Source organism: Phasianus colchicus, chromosome 2, assembly GCF_987193195.1.
Source record: "Phasianus colchicus chromosome 2, bPhaCol1.hap1.1, whole genome shotgun sequence".
In the NCBI taxonomy this organism is placed as follows: domain Eukaryota; kingdom Metazoa; phylum Chordata; class Aves; order Galliformes; family Phasianidae; genus Phasianus; species Phasianus colchicus.
The window spans coordinates 30,866,412-30,886,807 of NC_143437.1; the positions used below are offsets into that span (position 1 = coordinate 30,866,412).

The following is a 20,396-nucleotide window of genomic DNA, read 5'->3' on the forward strand; positions in this document are numbered from 1 at the left end:
CACAACTTCACAAGAATGTTTCCATTTTATTTTAAATTGCATATGTGAGATGGAGTCACTGATTCTTCAGTGAGCAGAAAAACCCTCTGTAATCTCAAAGGGAAGCTTTGGAGGGGAACGGTGCCCCACCAGCCAGGCTCGAATGGCCCTAAGCACCAGTTCACATTTTCCCTACTATAGGAAAGTGCCATGCTTCCATTCCTGAGACACACAGTCACTGTCAGCAGGAAGCAATGACCCCTCCTCTCACTTCAGCAGTTCCTGGCCCTGCAGGGATGGGGCTGGCAGCTGAGGCAAGAGGAAAGGCAGACACAGACGTACTGCCTGACCTCAGCTCCAGAAGGAGGTCACTGCTGCCCACTGTGCAGCAGGCGCTGAAACAAGGAGCCGTCCTTTTTGCTTAGGCAGGCAGGTGAGTCCAGCTCCACCACTCTTCCAGCCTGCATCACTAACACACGGTCTGAGTCCAAGATGGTGTTCAGCCTGTGGACAGCAGACACCAGGACACACATTAGTGGAGCTGAGGAGGAACTCCACACACTGCTTCACCTGCTGTCAAGAACTGGCTCAAGACATGCCCAGCACTAATATTCACAGAGCATCTCCTTATGCACTCAGGGACATGCTACACTCCAGTTCACTAGGCAGTTTCTATCCACCACTGAAATACAAGATGTTTCTATCCTCACAGCAGAGTTATTGAGTTGCTTCTGTTTGCCCATCCAATTACTGGCTCACTCAAAACTGAATGGTGTGGAACAACCACAGGTACAGAATCCCATCATTCTCTCTCCCTCCTCAGTGCTCTATCCTATTTCAATTCTAGTGGAAAAGAGGCTAGGGCCATTTCCAACCCATGCTTTACCTTCTGTCACTCCCTCCTCTGCTGGTTCTCCTCAGTAATTGCTCTTTCATCAAAGAGAGCTTGACTGCACCCCAAACACACACCTCAGCCCACAGTGTGCTTACCTTTCTACTCTAGCTCTGCATAATCTCCCTAGCGTTGGAATCATATTCCCATCTCCCACCTCCCTATCTTATCCACTTAAGACCCACTCAATTCCCTTGCAAGGTCTGGCCCACCCTGCCTGCTATTTACCACTCCCAGTTGACAACATCCCCTGTCACCTGCTTGTCTGATTTTTATTTTTGTGGTAAACCCAGTGCTGGGAAGCAGTTCCCCTTAGAACACCCTACATACTACTGCATGACCTTCCTCCAAATTCTCTTCCACTTGGCAACAGTGGGAGCATTCAAGGCAGAGACCACTGCTAACCCATCCCTTCTCAGTATCCACAGCATTTGTGTTTTGCACTCCTCTGTCACTGCTTTGACTCTTACATTAGATCTCTTGGCTGTGGAGCAAGCACTGCTGCTGTGTACTGTCTGGGGAATGTCTAGCCTGTCAGGATCGGATGCAGGCTGGAACCAACACTCAGAGGTCTGGAAAACAGAATTACCAAGTGCTCTACCTCCCCAGGCCAGAAGCTGCCTGCAGCCCTTCACCTCTGGTTGTCCTACAGTGCCCTCTACTGAGCCAGAGCCACTTGCTTCACTCATATGTCTAACTGCTGCTTTTGTGTAGGGTATTTCTCCACTGCTCCTTGCCCCATAAGGCAGAACCACACGGCCAGTTCACCCCCGGTCCCAGAAGGCAATGCCCAAGAGAGCCATCAGCCATACAATATTTCCCACTGTTGTCGCCCAGTTTCTAGGTACAACATTTTAACCGCCTTGTTCTGCTCAACCTTCAGGCATGGCAGGCACAGTCACTGCTTCCTCTGAGGGCATAACACTGTGTCAAAACAAAGTTACACGTGGAATGATGGTTTCTCCATACCTGTGAGCAATTGTCAAAACAGTTTTGTCAGCAAAGCGTTGGCGGATGGTTTGCTGCAGCAGCTGGTCTGTCTTCTGATCCACACTGGCTGTGGCCTCATCAATGCACAACACCTGTCAGGGACAGAGGTGTTGGGGACACCCAAACATCACTGGGGAGACCCCAGTCTATGTCAAGGGACAGTGTGACAAGGTAGCACAGGTCATCCATCACCACCACACCCCACTCCTGGAGCACCCTGCCCTGTTGCGCCAACACAGCCATCGGCAACTCATTCTTCACTTTGATGGAGGCAGGCACTCACCTTGGCCTGCGTTAGAAGGGCTCTTGCCAGACACACCAGCTGTCTCTGACCCACAGATAGACTCTTTCCTCTCTCTCCCAGCTCACTGTCCAATCCACCTGCAGAGGTCAAGCTGAGCAGTTACCACACCACGCTCTGTGTACACAGCTCCCTCAGTCTGTTTTTTTTTTCCCCAGCAGCACTCAAAATTCCAATCCTGCTCAGTCCCAAGCCTTTGAAATCAAAGCCTTTCTGCTTGGATGCAAGCAACATGTGCCAGAGACACAAAATGTGCTGCCAGAACCAGGGCTATGGCATTTCTCTGAGGCTCTCCCTGAGCATCCACTGGTGCCTAGGCTGATCAGCAAGATTCTGCCATCCAATTCACCACCTGACAGTTTCTTGATACTAAATCTCTGGGAATGTCACTGGGATCTCACCGGCCTTTTCTCATTGGTGCTGGTGGGGCCTCATCTAACCAATTCCCTACCACATCTAACTGATCCCTTTTCCTCAGCTTCCTGACTGGAAGCCTTTCTCTCCTCTCCCAGTAGCAGGGCCCACCAATCTCTCCACACTGGCTCCAGACTCACCCATCTGGGTAACAGCATCCCGCAGGTGGCACTGCTCTAGCACTTCATGGAGTTCAGCATCTGTCCATTTTCCCTGAGGGTCCAAATTCTCTCGGATTGAGCCACTGAATAAAAATGGATCCTGGGGGATGATAGCCAGTCTAGATCTGCAAGCAAAGGATAGCTGAAGGCACATTGGGTGGGTTCTGCAGGAAAGCAACGGCCTCTTTTTTTTTCCCCTGGCATGCCTTGGCTGCATATCTTAAAGGAACAGAGATAGGGCTTAAGTCACATATTCAACTTGGTTTCCTTAGTACAGTTCTACAGAAGGTGTACTGTACTTAAGAGAAACTGCTACAGACAAGAGAGTAAGCCCTTTCCTCCTGACTCTTCCTTTTGGTATCCAACCGATGGCAGATGTCAGTTTCCAGACCTCCCCCCCCCACCCCGGGTTGCCCCTGCTCTGCTCAGCCTTCTGTACCTCAGCTCCTCCAAGCCCACCAGCTGGCTGTCAACACCATCCAGGAGAATACGGCCTGCTTTCAGCTCCAGCATGCGAAACAGTGCCAAGAAAAGGGTGGATTTTCCAGATCCTGTGCGACCCACAATCCCCACCTTCTCTCCAGGGTACACAGTGAAGCTCACTCCATCGAGTGCATTGGGAAGGCCTGCTCGGTAGGCCAGGATCACTTGCTGGAACTCCACAAGCCCTTGGCTTGGCCAGTCAGCAGCAACCTAAGAGAAGCACCAGAGAAAAACAGAGGATGAATGTGACTGTCATCTTCAGCCCCATCTCCACACAGGCCAAGACTCACACATCCCTTTGGATGATTGCTTGGCTTTTGAACAGACTGAAGGTGCAGCTCAGATCTGTCTCCTTCTACAATTTTTCTTCCTCTCACAGTTTAGCCCTAACACCCCCTTCTGCTTTTTCATCCTTTTTCATCACTCTAGCCTTCAACTTCTGCCTGAGGTTTATCCTCCCGGAGGTGTACTGGTAAAGGATGAATGATTGAAGCAGATTCTCTGGGAGAATGCTTTCCAACCACTCACTAGAACCTTTTGATCTCCCCAAGGAAGAAACTACAAGGCACAGGGCCAGAAGATGCGCCAATTCCTAAAAACATACTTATGATTTTACCTGGACCAGTTTATCCTGGGGCTCCATGGGGATGTCTGTGGTATATTCCTCTGTCCGCTCCACACTCACCATCATGGTTTCGGTTGTAGTGAAGCTGGAAATGAGGCCTGAGAGCAGGTTTGTAACAGACAGCGCATATGACAGTGCCAGGCCCACAAGTCCTGAGAGGACAAAAGCATAAACAAGGATGTTAATGGCAGGGAAGGAGCTGGGATCTTGGTAGGACAAAGAAAAAACAACACAAAACAAGAGAGAAGTTAGCACTTTGGAGTCTGGGATCTCACTGTTGGATGGGGACGTGTAAAAGCAGCAACAGGAGCCAAAGCATCACACTGTGGGCAACACACAGAGTGACAAGGAGCAGGAAATCTGGATATTATTCTGGTATACAGAGAAGTGCAACTCTGGGCTGAGAGGAATCCGTGGGCCACCGTCTAAGGGAGGCAAAGAAAAACCCCGACAGTCTACCTGGATTTCCTATCTGCTTCTGGTGCTGGATGATGGCAATTCCTGCAATAGCTGTAATCACAGCAACCCCAATCATTTGCAAGCGAATGTCCAGCCACTGCATTGCTGTGTTGCTGGCAAAGAGGCAGCGCTGATTCTGTTCTAGGCGCAGCTCATTCTCCAACTCAAACCTGGTGGAAACACAACAGAAGTTCATACCAGGTTGTGCACCACTCAGCCCTCTTTGCTACTGCCCAAGACCATGGGTATTCCTACCACCATGTAACTAGCTCCACGTTAGGATGACCCTGATCTATAAAGCCAGAACTCTGCCTCTCTAGGTGCTCTTTCCTTCCACTCACCTCTGTGTTGCCCGCATGGCTCTGATGCTGCTCAGTCCTGAGAGAGTCTCTGAGAAATGAGTGTAAACGGGAGACAGGGTGACACTGTAAAGGCGCTTGAGTTCCCGGGATGTGCGCCGGTAATAGCGTTGGATGGAGAAGTAGAGAGCAGCCAGAGGGAGTAAGACCAGGCCAATCCAAGGGAGACCATAGGTGATTATCACCAGCATGCCCAAAAGCCCATACATGTTGGCCAAGAAAATGTTAAGGATAAATGGCAAGCTGTCATCCACGCAGTACAGATCTGAGGAGAAGCGGTTCAGGATCCGGCCTGTTGGTGTGGTGTCAAAGAAGGTGACTGTGGCCTGGCAGCAGAGGATTGAGAAAGCAAGAGTCAGCCAGGGGTAGCTAATCAGTTCATCGGATAAACACAGCAGAAATCTACTTCTTGCACCCTTACTCCAAACTATTAAAAAAACATCAGTGCAGAATGACTTGCAAGAACTCTGTCCTGCCCTGGATTTTCAGACCATTACCTTTATAACTCTCTGGAGCAGTCGTTTGTGAATGACAATGGCAGCACGGATAGTGCCATAAGCGAATAGGAAGGCCCGAAAAATGGTGAAGAGAGAGTTGGCCCCTGCAATGCCCCCATAAACTGTCAGGTAGAAATTCACATCCACTGAAACATTGGAAGGGACTGGGGCTGTGTCCAGAGCTTGAATTGGGGAGCTAGAATAGAGAAGGAGGAAGATTATGAATCTGCCAAGGTCCCCATGGCAGTAAAATTAAACTCAGGGCATCAGAACTGAAAAGCAGACTCGAGGGAAAATTGGGATACTTGAGCCTGATACTCCTCTTTTGCCCTGCTGAGATAAATACTGACCACTATGCAGCCAGAGGCCTTCCATCAGCCTCTGGTTACAGGCTCTACAGACACCTCATAAATTCCCTGTCTGGCCAGAGATTTCAATTCTTTCTTTCTCAAAGCAGTCTTACAGATCCCCTGCCTGCAATGAAATGATCTCAAGAAGGGTACTCATAGGAAATGCATAAGGGCAAAATGAGTAAATGAGTGTGTTTCCTTCAGCATCTCCTGCCCAGCATTCACTTACACAAGCCCAATGACGGAGAAGAGAAGCAGCTTTGTGGAAGGCAGGGAAGCTGAAGAGACCATCACAGACGTATTTCCTGTTTGGGATATGCTGGAGATCCAGTGTGAGAGCCACCAATCTGAGATATTTCTGGATGCTACAGAGAGAGACAGACTGCATAAAGGATTCAATCTTCAAGTCAGCAAATACAAAGCAGAAAAATTGGAAGGGAAGCTGCTGGGTAATTTCAGTTATTGTCACACTGCCCTGTCCAGTCTTCCCTGTCCTCATTCTGCATTGTTACTAATAGAGCAGGAGCAAGTGAACTGCCATGATCTGCAGCAGTGAAAGGAAACGGCTAAAGGAACAGACACACAACTACAGCAGCGAGAGGACAGATCCTTTTCCCTTTTCCCACATATTCTCCCCCCCATTCCTGACATACTATTTTGGTTTGTGGAAAAGGGTTCTTCTTGGTGTGGGGAGAATGATCAAACCTCTTACTATTTTCTTTCCCTGGACTCCACACAGCCAGGAAAAAAGAATGTTTTCTTGGGTCATTGCCTCACCTTGCATCAGGAGCAGTGAGAGGAGGATAGATAATGCTAAGCAGCTGCCCATTGCCAACCAATATGCCTTGTAGACCTGAAAATCCAGAGCCCCTTCTTTCTTCTCTTCCTCCTTGTGAAGGAGACATTTGTCCTGCAATGATTCTTCTGCCTCTGTCTCTACAAGTTCTTCCTGGCCCTGCTCATCAGAGTCTGTTGGGAAAGATGCAAACACAAAAGTCAGTGTGACATTGGTATCTCCTGCAGCTGCTCCTTGATGTCAACAGAGCAAGTTAAGGCTATGAGGAAAACTTATTCCCTCCTCTCTGCCCTTTTGGGGGCAACGCTGGAAGATTCATATCCAGATCTGAACCACGAATGGAAAAGCAGATTCAAACACTGTTCCAGACCAATGGCTGAAGGCCTTCTCTTCCCCTTTGAACACAATACCCATAGATCAGCTCTGCCATAAGTAGTGAGAGCTCTGCTTCAAGGCCAAAAGCCATCAGGTACAGGTTCTCTCTGGATGCTCGGATAACCCATACTGTCCCAGCCACCCCCAAGCTTGCCAGGTGCAGACCTTTATCATTCTGCCTCTTGTTCATATCCTTGAATTTGGGGAGAGATTCCACAAGAGGCAGGATATCAGCTGGTGGGCCTGCAAAGAAAGACGTGCACATGTTTCAGAGCCTGAGATAAATAGATGATTCTTCCTGATTATTGCTATGAAATGGACCAGGTTTGTTCTCATGACATTCCCTATTTTCTCCCACAGCAACTGCTTTCTTTAAAGTTCTTCTCCTTCTATCCCTGCCATGGCCTTCTGTGTTATCAGTTTTCTATGTCTACATCTGTGAATCTGTATGCTCCCTTCCACACAATCTTCTTTGCCCACCTGCAGTGTCCTCAGACTCTTTCTCCTTACTTGTGTTCCTCACTAGTTACTCCTACTCCCTAATGGCCATCTTTGCTCAAGCCACTCCAAAGTGGCACAAATGGATGCCTGTGAAGGCAGCTGCTGTACCTGTCTTGATTATCCTGCCATTGTCCATCAACAACAAGGCATCAGCCTTCTCCAAAAATTCTGTCCTATGGGTGCAAAGGATTCTGGTCTTGTGTTGGAGAATTCCAAGAATGCATTTCTGCATAAGATGATTAGCTACATCTGCATCAACTGCAGCCAGGGGATCATCAAGAAGGTAAAGTTCTTTTTCCTGAAAAAAAGACAAGAGACAAGGATACAGCCCCTGGGTCTGCCTGAGCATGCAATGCTGGAGAGAAGTGCCTCAGCATGGCACATGGCACACTGCCAGCAACTTTAGGCCAGCACAGAGTGGTTTAAGGCGTGCAGCCAGAGCACACTGTACATCTGCATGCTTCCAACTCTTTACAATCAACTTGGCACAAGGCACAGCAGAACTGCTTTGTGATTTACCTGGTAAACAGCCCTGGCGAGGGCTATTCGAGCCTTCTGACCCCCACTGAGTGTCACACCATTTTCACCCACCTCTGTCTGGTCACCTGCAGGTAAGATCTGAAACATTCAAGGAAATCCATTTAAAAGGGATAAGAAACCACTGTGGACTAAAGATGAGAACACTGAGATCCCTCTCCTGACTCTGTCAGTAACTTTTTGGGTGATAACTTACAAAACAATGAAACAATGCAACAGTACATACACTGGTTCTGCAGACAACTGGCAAGCTTGGCAAGCTTTATCCCACTAGACTCTCTTATATTCCAGAATAAGTGGCCACATATAAATTACCCACTGAGCAACTTCTGGTCTGTGATAACTCCAGAACTGTGCCCAAGGTTTATCTGGAAAAGCAGTAGCTGTGCGTACAACAAAATAATGCCAGGGCCCGTTCCCAGCTTAGCAAGAAAGAACACTGAATTTCATCAGCCAGAAACACTTCCCATAGGCACAGGCTACCACTTCTCAAATAAATACTTTGCCCTTGCACAGTACTCACAGCTTCTGCTGAAGCAAATAGGAGCTTCTAGTACTTGGCACTTCAGAAATTCACAGTCTAGGTTATAAACTCAGAGGAAGAGGCTAGCTTCTCACCAGGTCTAACAGCAAGTTTATTGGCTAACATAGCCACAAGCTTCAAACATCTAATACATGCATTACTGATGGAAGGACTCAGCCTCTCTGATCCAAAAAAGCATCAGCTGCTGATACATTCTGATTGAAAAACCTGGCAGTCAATGCTCTGATGGAATATCTTTTATCAGAATCAAGAGCTTTTGGCTTAGCACCAAGGAAACCATCTGAAGTGCTAACGGAGTGATCTCGCACCTTAAAGGAAACTGGTGCTGAGTATAGTCTCGGACTGTTAATCATAGTACAGCTGAGTGACTGTGACACCGGAAAAGCAGGTTAAAGCCTGCAAGAATGAGAACTCCTCCCAGGGAATATCAGGCAGAATGTATGGCTGAGGAAGCCCAAGAAGTTTTACAGTTCAGCCACTCACATTCAGGTCCTCAGAGAGGGCACAGGCCTCCACCACCTCCTCATACAGCCTGGCATCATATTGTCGTCCAAAAAGGATGTTCTCACGGACAGTGGTAAATTGGATCCAAGGCTCTTGTGTGGCCAGGCCAAATCCTTGCTCCAGGTCACAAATATATACTTGCCCACCTTGTCTGCAAGCATACCAGAGGTAGGCAGAAAGACAAGAAAGGTAAACTGTCGGTAGATCAAAATGACCAAAAAATAGGAGTAGCAGTCAATGGTCCCCTCCTGCCACGGTGTGGAAGAACCAGGCAAGAAGTCTTAATATTACTTACTTAATGAGCTCTCCAGTGATAGCTGCAAGCAGAGAGCTCTTGCCAGAGCCAACCTTCCCAACAACTCCCAGAAGCATTCCCTGTAAAGGGAAATGAAAAGGACCAACCTTATATGCTAATACACAGCATGGACCTCCTCCAGCCCATCTCAACTCTGAGAGACATTATATGTGTCCTGTACAATTGGGCCGAGAGAAAATCTTCACATATAGCTCATAATCCAGGAAAACGTGCCACTCTTTGTTTCCTCCTGCATTCCTGCTCACCTTTCTCACTGAGAGGTTCTCAATGTGCAGTTGCAGACTGCCAGTAGATAAGGGCTGGCTGGTGCTTTCTTCTATGACTGGCACCCATGAAAAATCTGCACCTCTTATATCTATGGCAGAAGCTGTTCCTGAAGGGCTACCTGCAAGGAAGAAGCAGCACTACAGTGAGAATGCCACAGGGCGACAAGAACCCGGCATCATGAATACTGTCAGCTTTGCTCCCAAATGCAATAGGCAGAAACAGCATGGCCAGGATGCCCTGAACCCAATCCCAGAATAAGAAAGACACTTGCCTACTGACTTGTCCTTAAACTTACACCTCATTTTCTCCAATCCTCCATTCTCCAACTCCCAGTGGACACACAGGCTGACCTGCTGGCTCTCAGTGAGACACTGTGAGGATAATCTGGTTTTATTGTTGAAGGTGAAAGAATGGCAGGGAGCTAGCATAAAGCAAGGAAGGAGAAAAACGAAGCAGTGATGACTCAGGACAGGGGACTCATGCCTTCTTGCTAAGGCAAAATTGTGGTTTTTGATGGCTTCATTATCAGAAGACTTTGGATGGAGGAGGGAGCAACTTCTTTTAAAGGCACACTAGCAGTGGGATTCTTTGAGGACAAGCAATGGCCTATGTTTGGTAAAGAAAAATGCTGTAGCCTTGTATTCTGTTTTTACAGAAATGAAGTGCCTGTACTCTGACAACTTGAGTCGTGGTGCAACAGATGGCTGCCCTCCAGTGCACAGGTGCCTCCTTTCACACCTCAGCTCTCCGTTCCAATTGTCTCCTGCCCAGGGCCCCAGCCCTACCAGCATCCTTTGCCATTACCTAGGGCATAATAAGCTTCCAAATCCTGGTCCATGAGTTCAAGGAAACGCTGAATTCGATCCAGGGAAACTTTGGCTTCCAAAGTCCCATTCAACACCCATGGGAAGCTGTTGAGGGGGAGAATGAGCATCCCCACAAGGGCCAGTGCTGTGAACACCTGTGTGGGTAAGGAAACAACCATGAACCAAAGGCAGCATCTCCTCTGCATCTTGTATTCTCCAAATGGCTTCAAGAGTGACAGCTCAAAAGGCTATGGAGAGACACAGGGTGATAGCATTTCCTAGAAAAGATGCTTCAGGGATGCAGTCCCACTGCAGATTGTCCTCTGCAAGAGACAAATTTGGAGCTCTACTACCTACAGTGAGCAGTGCTGTCACTTGGGATCTCCTCTTTCACTCACCTTTGTGGCAGTGAGTTGGTGACCCATCAGGACATAGGTGATGAAGATGACAATGGAGACAACAACTGGCAGTGCTGCCCACAGATAAACACACACAGCATCCAAGTACTTGATGGCTCGCAACTTCTGCAGCTCTTTAGCTCGGCAGGCATTTATCCTGGTGCTGAAGTGCTTCTCCCAGGCATAAAACTTGATAACACGGATGCCACTGAGAAACTCTGTCATTAGCTGCAGGCATAGAGAAAAAGCACAGAGTATCTGCTTAATACACCAAATGCCAGTTAGGCATCTGGGCTGTGCTCTGGTTTGCATTTGACTCCTGCTTAAGGGCCAGGCTACAGATACCAGGAACCATTTATTGCTAACAGAAATATAAACTCAAGTGGCAGCTGCTGAGAATTTTGCTCTCATTCATTTCACCAGCTTGCTCAGCTACCTGTGCCTGAAAGGCTCACGAAAAGGCAAAATACTATACAGCTTCCCAGTTAGCCTGCGTCCAAAGCCAAGCAGGCTCACATCCAGCAGCTCAGGTATCCCTGCAACATGTTTCTTTCTCACTCTTGCTCTCACATCAGCATGCACAGAGCAAGCTGAAATATGCCTGTGCCTGACATGAAAGAATTGCAACAAGAAAGATGCCTAGCAAATTCATCTTGAAACACCTGGAAGATGTCCAACACATCCTGTACTACTACATGCATCTTCTGTCAGGAAGATAAGTATTTCAGTAGTTCCAAACAGCTGTGGAAAAGCTGACTGAGGGTGCCAAGCTAGAATGAAATAAAACCACCAATCCACAATCAATGCATTTGTCCAGACTGTGCAAGATACCTCAACCACAGCATTTCTGAAGTAATGGGATGGAAGCATCTCTAAAGGAAGCAAACCTTGCAAAGGAACTTCAGTTTGCCCAGAGGGCAAAACAAGCATTAGAGATTCACTATTTTGCAGGTGGGGAATGTACTTTACACTGAAACACTTCTGAACCCCTTTTCCCACTTTTCCCAACACTGATTATTCAGTACAGCCTCTTGAAATTCACAGCAAGTAGCTAAAAAGCCAATGTTCCAGGGACAAATGGGGAGAAAACACAACAACAAACTCATAGAGCCAGCAGCTTCCCCTCACCTTGACCCGTGTATCCTTGTGCTTCAGCATCTCTGTGTTGCTCATCATGATGCGGTTGGCTATGACCTTGTTGATGGGCACAAGCAGTAGTGCCAGAGCCAGGCCTCCCAGAAAGGCTACACCCACTTGCTGGTAGAGAAGATAGAGCGTAATGGCAAACTGGAAGGGCAGGCTCCACACCTCGTGGAAGCTGAGACAGAAGTTGATCAACCTACTGGTGTCTGTGCTCATGAAGTTGACGATTTCACCCACAGTGAAGCGGGAAAGGCTGGTGCTGCCAACACGTATAGCCTTGCGGTAAATGGCAGAGATGACAGCAGCTCGCACCATCAGCATCACCTTCTGCACCTCGTAGCTGAACTGGTTCCGTAAAAGCGCACCCACGAAGGAGCCAGCAAACAGCCCAAGAGCATAGAGCACTCCGTGGCTCAAAGGCTCCTGCCGTGACTCCATGAAGTTCACCAGCAGGTTCAGAAGCAGAGGGCCTGAGAAGCCGAGCAGGCTACCAGCCAGCTTGAGAAGTCCCAGGGAATAGAAACGAAGCCCAAATGCTGCATGAAGCACTGAAAGGAGTCGCACGGCCTCCTGAGTATGGTGTGACCTGTCCAGGACACTGCCACTGCCATCATCTCCAGCAATGATTGGGCTAGTAAGAGACACCGTCTCCTCCTCTACTTGGTGCACAGCTGCTTTCTTCTGCCAGCAGGCATAGAACTGATCACAGACCCTGGCAGCCTGAAGTTTTCGAGGAAGCAGACAGACATCTTGTGGTTGGTTCAGCTTCCACTGATAGCCACGTTTCATAAGAGGGTTCATCCAAGCATAAAAGAAGCGTGAGAGCCAGCTCTCACCATCTTCTGCCACTCCCTGCTGATCTGACACTGAGATCCCTGGCTCTGAGACGAGCTGATCCTGCTGCCAGAAGCTGTTGATGGAGAGGAATTCATGCCTATCAGCAGCAGGTAAGAGATAGCTAATCACATAAGTCAGCAGAGAGGCCAGCTTCAGACAGAGAATGGTGAACCTGGAGGAGACAGCAGGGTGGGCAGGAGACCAAGCTGTCCCACTTTGGCAATACCACACCAGTGTGATGAGGAGGGAAGGCAGTGGTAAGAGAGTGAGGAGAGCCAGGGCTGCAGGGCCTCTAGTGGAGCCGTGAATGGACCTGCAGAGCATGATGAGTGCGAGACCATGAGTGAGCCACGTCAGTGCAGCAATGCCACTGGCTAACACTTCCAGGTATACAGGGCCCAGCTCCTGCTGAGAAATGGTGGCTGGGATTATATCAGCAAGGAGTAAGCCAGCAAGTACAAATGACATGGCAATTCTGCATCTCCAGCCTCGCCTGTGAGACATCCCAGAGCCAGATCTAGAGGAAGAAAGAGCAGATAAAATCTTCACAGTCAGCACTCACCTTTCTTCCTCTGCTCATCCTTCCTTCATCCATTCATTCCTACTTCACCTCCCTTGTATTCGGTTCCTTTGACATCTAACTTAGACTGCAGACATTGTTAAACTAGATCAGGTCAATAAAAACCAATATCTGATCAATACCAGAGATTCAGATGCTATAGAAAATAACCTTTCTCTACAGAAATTTGTTTGCAAACTGTGATATTTTGTGGTCAAGTGAGGCTCCAGTCCTTGAGGATTAACAGAAAAGTATATTTAGCCTTTGGATGATCAAGTTCTGTGTCACATTTCTAAACCTAGATTTCCTCATATTTGTGATATTTTCTCCAGAACGATTATCTTCTCACTTCTGCTTTCAATAATGCTGCCTAAGTAAAGTCCAATCTCAGTTGCTCAGCATAAGATTTCATTATTATTTGGGGCCTTTCAGTATCAGTGAACAGTGTCATGCTTACAAATTCAAGATGACAGTAAACAGGAAAACTATTTTTGATTTAGCTGAACTCTTTATTACCTCACATACATCTTCCATACCACCTTGTATTTAAATCCCTGTAAAGAAAACTTCCAGTTTTCTCAACCCTCATTCACTGAAATTCTTTTCACTTATTCTCTTCTATTTTATTCTCAGTACCCTCTGCTCTTTCTGGATACCCTTCTGCAAAGGAGCGATCAGAGCTGAACACAGTACTCGGAATTAGGACAGATACTGACAAATGTAATGGCATTATAACATTGTGTCTTTCTCTAATGACATACGTGGTACATTACAGGAGAACTAATTTTCAACCCTTCTATCCTGCCTCCAGTCCTGCCTAATAATCAAGTGCCAGACAAGTGAGTTGTCATACCTTGGAGTGCCAAGGAAGCAGGCGCTGACCGCAGCAAGGATCACATGAGGAACCACGTTCAATGCCAGCTGATTGAAGCAGTGGCCAACTCTGCCATGAACCCACACAGGGAGCGGATCTTCTGGGCTGGTCCCACACAAACTAGCCAGGATGTTTTCCATCCTTCAGAGGGAGCTGAACACGAGAGACGGAGCTCCTGAGGTTGAAAAGAGCAAACAGCATGAGGCACGGGACGAGCACAGCCCCGCTCAGGGTGGACTGTGATAAGGAATGAACATAGGACCAGAAACAGCTTCCTGGGTCGGGCAGTCCAGGGCTATTGCACACCTGGTGTCTTATCAGCTGCCCTGCAAACCACCAGCCTCCTGATGGAGCTACGCTGCCTCCTGCAGCCACCCCACAACCTCACTGCTCTGGGAACGCTGTACCTGCTGCACTGCCAGGTCGAGCGCTTGCTCGGCCAGCTCATCCTGCCAAACTAACATCAGGAAGCATTGGCACGCTTGTATCCCGCCTGAAAATATCTTGACCTGCTTAAACTACCACGTACCAGTTTTACTTCTACACATCCTCGAAGGGGCGCGGACAGAAGTGCTCCTTAAAGCAGCACGTAACGCCACGCGCCCTCCAGCTCACACCAGCGTGCCGGCGGGCTGGGAAAGCGGCAGAATTTGGGGCTCCGGGCTCTGCTTTGCAGACTGAAGCACACGCAGGGCGTTTCGTGCCTTACACCGTCCGACCAAACCCAGCCGAGCGCCGGGTCCTCCGGGCCTCCCCCGGCCTGCACCAACACCGCCCCGAGGCAGGCAGCCCCCCCGAGGGGCCGGCATAGCGACGCGCTGCGGCCGCACGCCCAACTTTGACCCCTGCCCCCCGCCGTACCTCGGCAAGGCCCGGCCCTCCCCCGCCTCCGTGATGCCCACGTGGAAGAGAGAGGGAAGGGGGGGTTCACGCGCCCCCTTGCGGTCGGGAGGACACGCTGCTACTGCTGGCTTCCCAGCAGGTGCCCAAGATACTCAATTTCCCCAAACTGTCCCTCAGTAGTTTCTCTTACCAGGGAAAATTAGCGCATCTTTTACAATAATTCATCACCAGTAACCAATTTTACTTTCAACACACAGCTCTTCGGAAAGGCAATAAAGCGTTCTCTGAGCTTACAAGCGTTATCAGCGGGGTGCTGAGGAAGCAGAATGCCAGAGACATTCCTGCCTGGGAACACAGAGCAATCCGGCCAGAAGAGTGAGGCAGCAGAGATAAGAGCACGCACTTGGAGTCCACAGTACCCTCTAATGATAGTTTCCTGGAAAGAAGGAGGAGACAAAGACGTAGCAGTTGGCACCACCACAAGGATTTCTGCTGTGGGTTTATGAAGAATGACAAAGCATGAGAAGACCTATCTGGGCGTCTGCCATTCCTACAGGAATCCCACACAAGTTCAGGAACTCCTTCCATGCCACACTGTTCTCTGATCTTCTTCTTGCCATGTGAGAAAAGATTTATTTTTTCTTTTTCTTTTCTACTCGTTCTCTGTCCTCTCTGCAGATTTCAGTACCTTCTGGTCTCTGTATCCATCGCATCAGAAAACTGCCTTCTGCATGGAGACTGAAGTCAGAGCTGACATACTGCTCCTGCTCACAGATGCAGAGACTTAACTGGAATGAAGACTGTCGTATAAAGCAGCACAAGGTGACATTCACTCTGCTATTCATTACTGAGAGCCCTTATTGCCTTCGAATATACAAATTCAAAGAGGGACAAAAATTTCTGCTCTGGTACAGATCAACTTCTTGGCATAGCACCATTTTCCTAAGTGTCTGTATAACATCGTTTAATTTTTGTCTTTGAGGATTCTTATTTCTTAAGGTCCTTAAAGTATCAGAGTTGTAAGGCTGCCTTTTCATGTCCAAGCAAGCTACTGATCTGTACTAATTAGGTGCCTTTGGTCAGATTGTGCTTCCTCCCAAAGGCCATTCACAGGTTCCTAGAATAAACTTTCCTGTAGAGGCCTTGATAATTAGTTTACATCCTCTGCACCCAAGGAAGCTTCCCTTCAAAAAATGAAATAAGCAAATTCTCAAGACAGCAAATAGAGACACGAGAGGCTGAAGCACAAGCTGCACACAAGTGAAGCTTTCAGATTTCACAGTTCAAACATCTTATTTAAATTCCAAATGAAAAAATAAATAATAACAAAAGCTCCCCAACTTTGTAAGACACCAAAGAAGTCCTCAGATACCAGGAGAAAGGATCACACTTGAACTTTTCCACCTGGTCTGAAAGACGATCAGCTTTCAGATGCCTTTGAGAATACTAATCCACCCCAACTAATCTGAAATCACTGATGCCTGCTCTGCCTAAGCACATTTAAGTAGGAGCAAAACCAGAATCTAAACATTCCTCCTTTTTATGCTTCCTTTCAGCTATTTCACCTTCCCGAGTACTGCTGTCTGTGACATTTACTGCTTTGTGTTTCACTTGTTTAAAATATATGCCATGTGGAATATAGGCCTGTGGGTGTACTGCTTACAAGTACTTTGTGCTCTATAGAGATACACCTGACATATATCAAATAACCACAGCATTCAAACAAAAAAGTCAGGTTTAATAACCCTCCCACAGGCCAACATAGTCCAGATTTTATTAACTGTATATTAGTCAGAGTTTTTCCAACCATCTAGATTGAACTATCTGCAGTGAAGAAAAATAATTTAGCAAATAGACACCGTCCCCACACCTTTTCTTATGAGTTTATTTTGTAACAGATTATTTAACACATTATTAACCTTTCCCAGGACTTGGAGTCAGAGAAGGAAAGTAGGCTCCATGCATATTCCACTACCCAGCTAAAAGTAAATACTGAACTGAAACAGAAAGCAGTCTAGACAAGCCTTAAATTCAGAAATACCAAACTTGTGATTATAGATGTAAAATCTCTGAAAACAATCATCTGTTTGGATGCTTTTCCTGTGCTTGCAGCCAGGACTTCTGTATCAGTTGAACCATCTTCAAACCCCATGACATACGTTGACTTGATTACTTGGTTCAGACCAAAATCTTTCAGGAATGGGTTACTTCACCTGGACACGAAGATAGAATAAACCTATTTCACACTGCTTTCTAAGGGAAAAATTAATGCAAAGTTCAAAAGAAAGAGTAATATTTTCCACTACAATTTCTCACAAGGAAACACTCATAGAATTGCCTCTTTTCTTACTAGTAATCCAGCATTTTAACATTAGAGGAAGTGCTGTGTTAGGCCTCACAGACCTGTATCTTTCTCAGCTAAAACAAATGAAGGCAAAAAACAGTAATTAAGATATGTCTTTCTCTACATTGTTTTTTACTTGCGGCCCAATCTGAATTAACATCAGTTCTGATTTGTTTACTCATTCATACACTGCTACTGCTGACTTTTCTTACTCTGTTCTTTTGCTACTCAATGCCATTTGCTCCTGTGACTTTGAGGCTTCACAAGAATTCAGACACCTTATTACCTCAACTTTGCCCTCAGCATCCAATTAGCTAGCATCTCTCCAAGCAACAGCTAATTGCAAGTTCCTCTAACCAAGATGAGTTCTGTGATTCCAAACAGCAGTTTGGGAGCTGAACTGGTAGCAGAGCAGAGTGACTAGTACCTTCTTTGTCCAGTATGAGTCTGGACCATTTGTGACAGAGTACTACAAACCTCTGCGAAGCAGATCAACTCTGCTCAACTTTTGACCCTGAATAATTTCTCTTGCAAAGAGATGAGAACTTCAAGTTTCCTCTGCACCACTTGACCCAAACTTCCGCACTAATCTTAACTGATTCCTACCATGGGTGCTCAGTCTCCCTAATAACTTGCTTCACTAAGGCACATGATTGTAAAGTGACACTGCAGTAAATACAGAATGAGTTCAGAAGGTGTAAGGTTACATTCAGTAAAATAAGAGGGTGCTACAGAACGTTATTAAGCACAAATCATGCATTACCCTCCAATCAATGGATTTTTCTCATCTGAACTTGTTTTTAATGCAATAGTGAATATTCTGTTTGCTTTTCTCCCCTTCCCTCCATTCTTCTCTTAAGCAGTTTACTTGCTACTTGAAGTTTTAGTGAAATTCCTGACCGGTTTGTGGCATCTGGATTCCTTCAAGTTCCAAACAGCATTTAAATCTATCACTATAAACTACCAGGCCACTCTCTTTAGAGCTTCTCTGGATACAAGGTCAAAAGGAAGTTAGGAAACATTTTAATGTTTTAGAATTAAAGTTTATTAAATATTGGATGTGTAAAATTATGTAAAACCCAGATAAAAACAAAAATAATGTACTGGGTTTCTCGGTTGTTTATTTATCTTTGTTTTGAAACCAAACTTCAAAGGCTTTTTTTTTTTTTTTTGAAACTGATGTAAAGAAAGCAACAGTATAGAAAAGATGTACTTACTTGGTTTTGGACGTTTTCTTCCTTTTTTCTTTTTTAGCTGTTTTTACTATTTCAGTCAATGTAACTGAATGTTTGACACAGATACTCAACACTGAGGCAAGAAGGCTTGCTATTTCTTTCAATGAAGAATCAGAATGTATCTGAAATAACAGTATACTCCTTATAGTAAGTAACAAATTTTATATTGCGTCATCCCAGCAGAAGAGATCTCCAAATATACATCAGCTTTGTAGTTACCAAGAAGCACAACCTTGTGTCTCTTCAAGTGTTATGATGTCTGCTACTTAGGGTACTCAGCTGGAAAAAGTTCAGCATTAATTACCTCCACTACCATTATACCCTCCTTGCACAGGAGGCAGACTTGCATTACACTGGGAATCTTCAAAGAAATCTATATCTCAAGACACCTGTAATCCAATTAAGGTCACAAATTAAACATTATCAACCATAGGAAAGAAGGAAAGGAGCAAACAACACTAATGCAAAGTAGTAGTTTCCGCTTCCTTTAATGATTGGCATTAACTGAGCATATTTCCTGAGTGTGGTGGTTCAACTGCCCCCCACCTTTATATTAGGTGCAATTCACCATGCTTGGTACAATTCCTTTCCTTACACAGGAAGCCAATCTTGACATAAAGTGTGAAAGATAGAGGACCAGCACATGAAGGTATTCCTTGTGCCTGGCCCCTGCCATCCTGTAAATTGCAATAAGCAGCAGATGACAGTGTAAAGGCATCCCCTTACTATATCCAGGCACTTGCTTTTCCTCCCATCACCTGGGATGGATCATCTCCTGGCAGCCCAGTCCATCTGTACCTGGATCACAGCCTAAGGCAGGTAGCACAGAATTCATGAATCCAACAAGCTCTGGGGTTGCATAACTGGTGAGAAGTACCAGAATATTTTTGCCATCCAAGGGGACTGGCATGGAAAAGTACCTGACAAGAGTCAATTAAAATAACTACTTATGCTTCCAAGGTAAGTGAAACCCTTGGTACTCTTCTGGATCACAAGAAGCTGTGACCAGCATCTCCACTGGGTTGGGGCACCTCTCAGGTCCTCCAGATCCTCAAGGCCATCCATGGATGGATACCAGCATGAAGTCATCCTGCTGTAGCCAGCCTCAATTAGTACCTGGAGGAGAAAAACAGCATATTGCAAGTATCTGCTCTAACTTTGAGTAGAAGGAAGTTTTAACTATAAGCTAAGCTCATTCTTCTTCCAGCCACCTCATTTTGTATATATGTTTTAATGAGACATTTGTTTCACAAGCATGGGTGCTGAGATATTTCACAGCCACATATTTCATTGCATCTGTAAGAGCATGCTTTGCCCCTGTGCACACACATACTTTAAGATGCCCTGTTATTTAGTGTGAATCGTCATCCACACATCCATCATCAAGTCACTGTTTAGTTATCACATATTTCACTAACTCTCTTTATTAATCTTCAAAGTCGCTAACGATGAAGTTTCGTTAAAATCCAACCCTTTTATTTACCTCATGGCACCAAGCAATCTTAAACTGCTGCTCAGGAGGAAAGTCTGTTTTTATCTGCAGTGACAGCACCGAGCCCGTGCGCTGCTCACTCGCTGGGAAAACCCCGAGGCAGGGGAGTTAGCTGCGGCATGCAGCTGCGCCGACCGGCTGCCAGCAGAAACGCACGGGACCGCCAGACAGACCTGCACCCACAACAGACCCCGCGTTCTGCTTAGCTGCTGCCTGTCACAGGACATCATCGCACTTCCTGAGAAGAAATTTCTCCTCATACCCAACCTGGGCCTGGTGCAACTTGAGGCCGTTATCTCTCATCCCATCGCTGTCACCCCACAGGCGTAGGTAAACTCACGACACAAATACCCGGCACCAGCCCCCCGACCTTGCGCTACCCGCCTCACCGCGAGGCGCACGTGACCGCCGGCTGGCGGCCGCCATTTTGTGCGGGCGTCCTCGGAGTCCCGCCTCTTGTCCCCCGCCTCCTGCCGCGCTCACCCCGCCCCCCCTCTCCGTGCCCGCGCGACTGG

General features: G+C 46.9%; 1 protein-coding gene and 1 long non-coding RNA gene across 7 annotated transcripts; both read right to left on the reverse strand.

Annotated features, from left to right (window-relative positions):
- Nucleotides 1-6: 6 nt before the first annotated feature.
- On the reverse strand, nucleotides 7-18,510 carry ABCC10 (ATP binding cassette subfamily C member 10). Of its 6 annotated transcripts, none has more exons than XM_090135259.1 (23): nucleotides 18,372-18,510; nucleotides 15,105-15,246; nucleotides 13,947-14,142; nucleotides 11,683-13,051; nucleotides 10,555-10,782; nucleotides 10,155-10,311; nucleotides 9,329-9,468; nucleotides 9,063-9,142; nucleotides 8,747-8,918; nucleotides 7,702-7,800; nucleotides 7,291-7,480; nucleotides 6,847-6,924; nucleotides 6,288-6,479; nucleotides 5,740-5,875; nucleotides 5,161-5,356; nucleotides 4,646-4,989; nucleotides 4,305-4,474; nucleotides 3,837-3,997; nucleotides 3,177-3,430; nucleotides 2,717-2,862; nucleotides 2,145-2,242; nucleotides 1,841-1,953; nucleotides 7-483 (listed from the first exon to the last, which is right to left on the reverse strand). In XM_090135259.1, exons 3-23 carry the CDS (start codon nucleotides 14,105-14,107, stop codon nucleotides 348-350), a joined length of 4,620 nt encoding a protein of 1,539 aa, XP_089991385.1. In that variant the 5' UTR covers nucleotides 14,108-14,142; nucleotides 15,105-15,246; nucleotides 18,372-18,510; the 3' UTR covers nucleotides 7-347. The 6 variants fall into 6 exon arrangements, with proteins under 6 accessions (XP_089991385.1, XP_089991384.1, XP_089991383.1 ...); XM_090135258.1 differs by having other exon boundaries at nucleotides 15,105-17,023; XM_090135257.1 differs by having other exon boundaries at nucleotides 15,105-18,510.
- A 350-nt stretch (nucleotides 18,511-18,860) lies between these two features.
- LOC149918931 (uncharacterized) lies at nucleotides 18,861-20,360 on the reverse strand. The gene is made up of 2 exons (XR_016464145.1): nucleotides 19,873-20,360; nucleotides 18,861-19,505 (listed from the first exon to the last, which is right to left on the reverse strand). It is a non-coding gene; the product is annotated as an uncharacterized LOC149918931 (long non-coding RNA).
- Between the last annotated feature and the right edge of the window lie 36 nt (nucleotides 20,361-20,396).

Bases quoted from the DNA above. Each gene is read 5' to 3' on its own strand.
- ABCC10 (XM_090135259.1), bottom strand. From the start codon at position 14,107: ATGGAAAACATCCTGGCTAGTTTGTGTGGGACCAGCCCAGAAGATCCG. The intron at 8,919-9,062 runs GTAAGTAATATT...GTATGCTTGCAG, and splicing joins ATCACTGGAGAGCTCATTAA to ACAAGGTGGGCAAGTATATA. The intron at 5,876-6,287 runs GTGAGGCAATGA...CTCTCTCTGTAG, and splicing joins CTCACTGCTCCTGATGCAAG to CATCCAGAAATATCTCAGAT.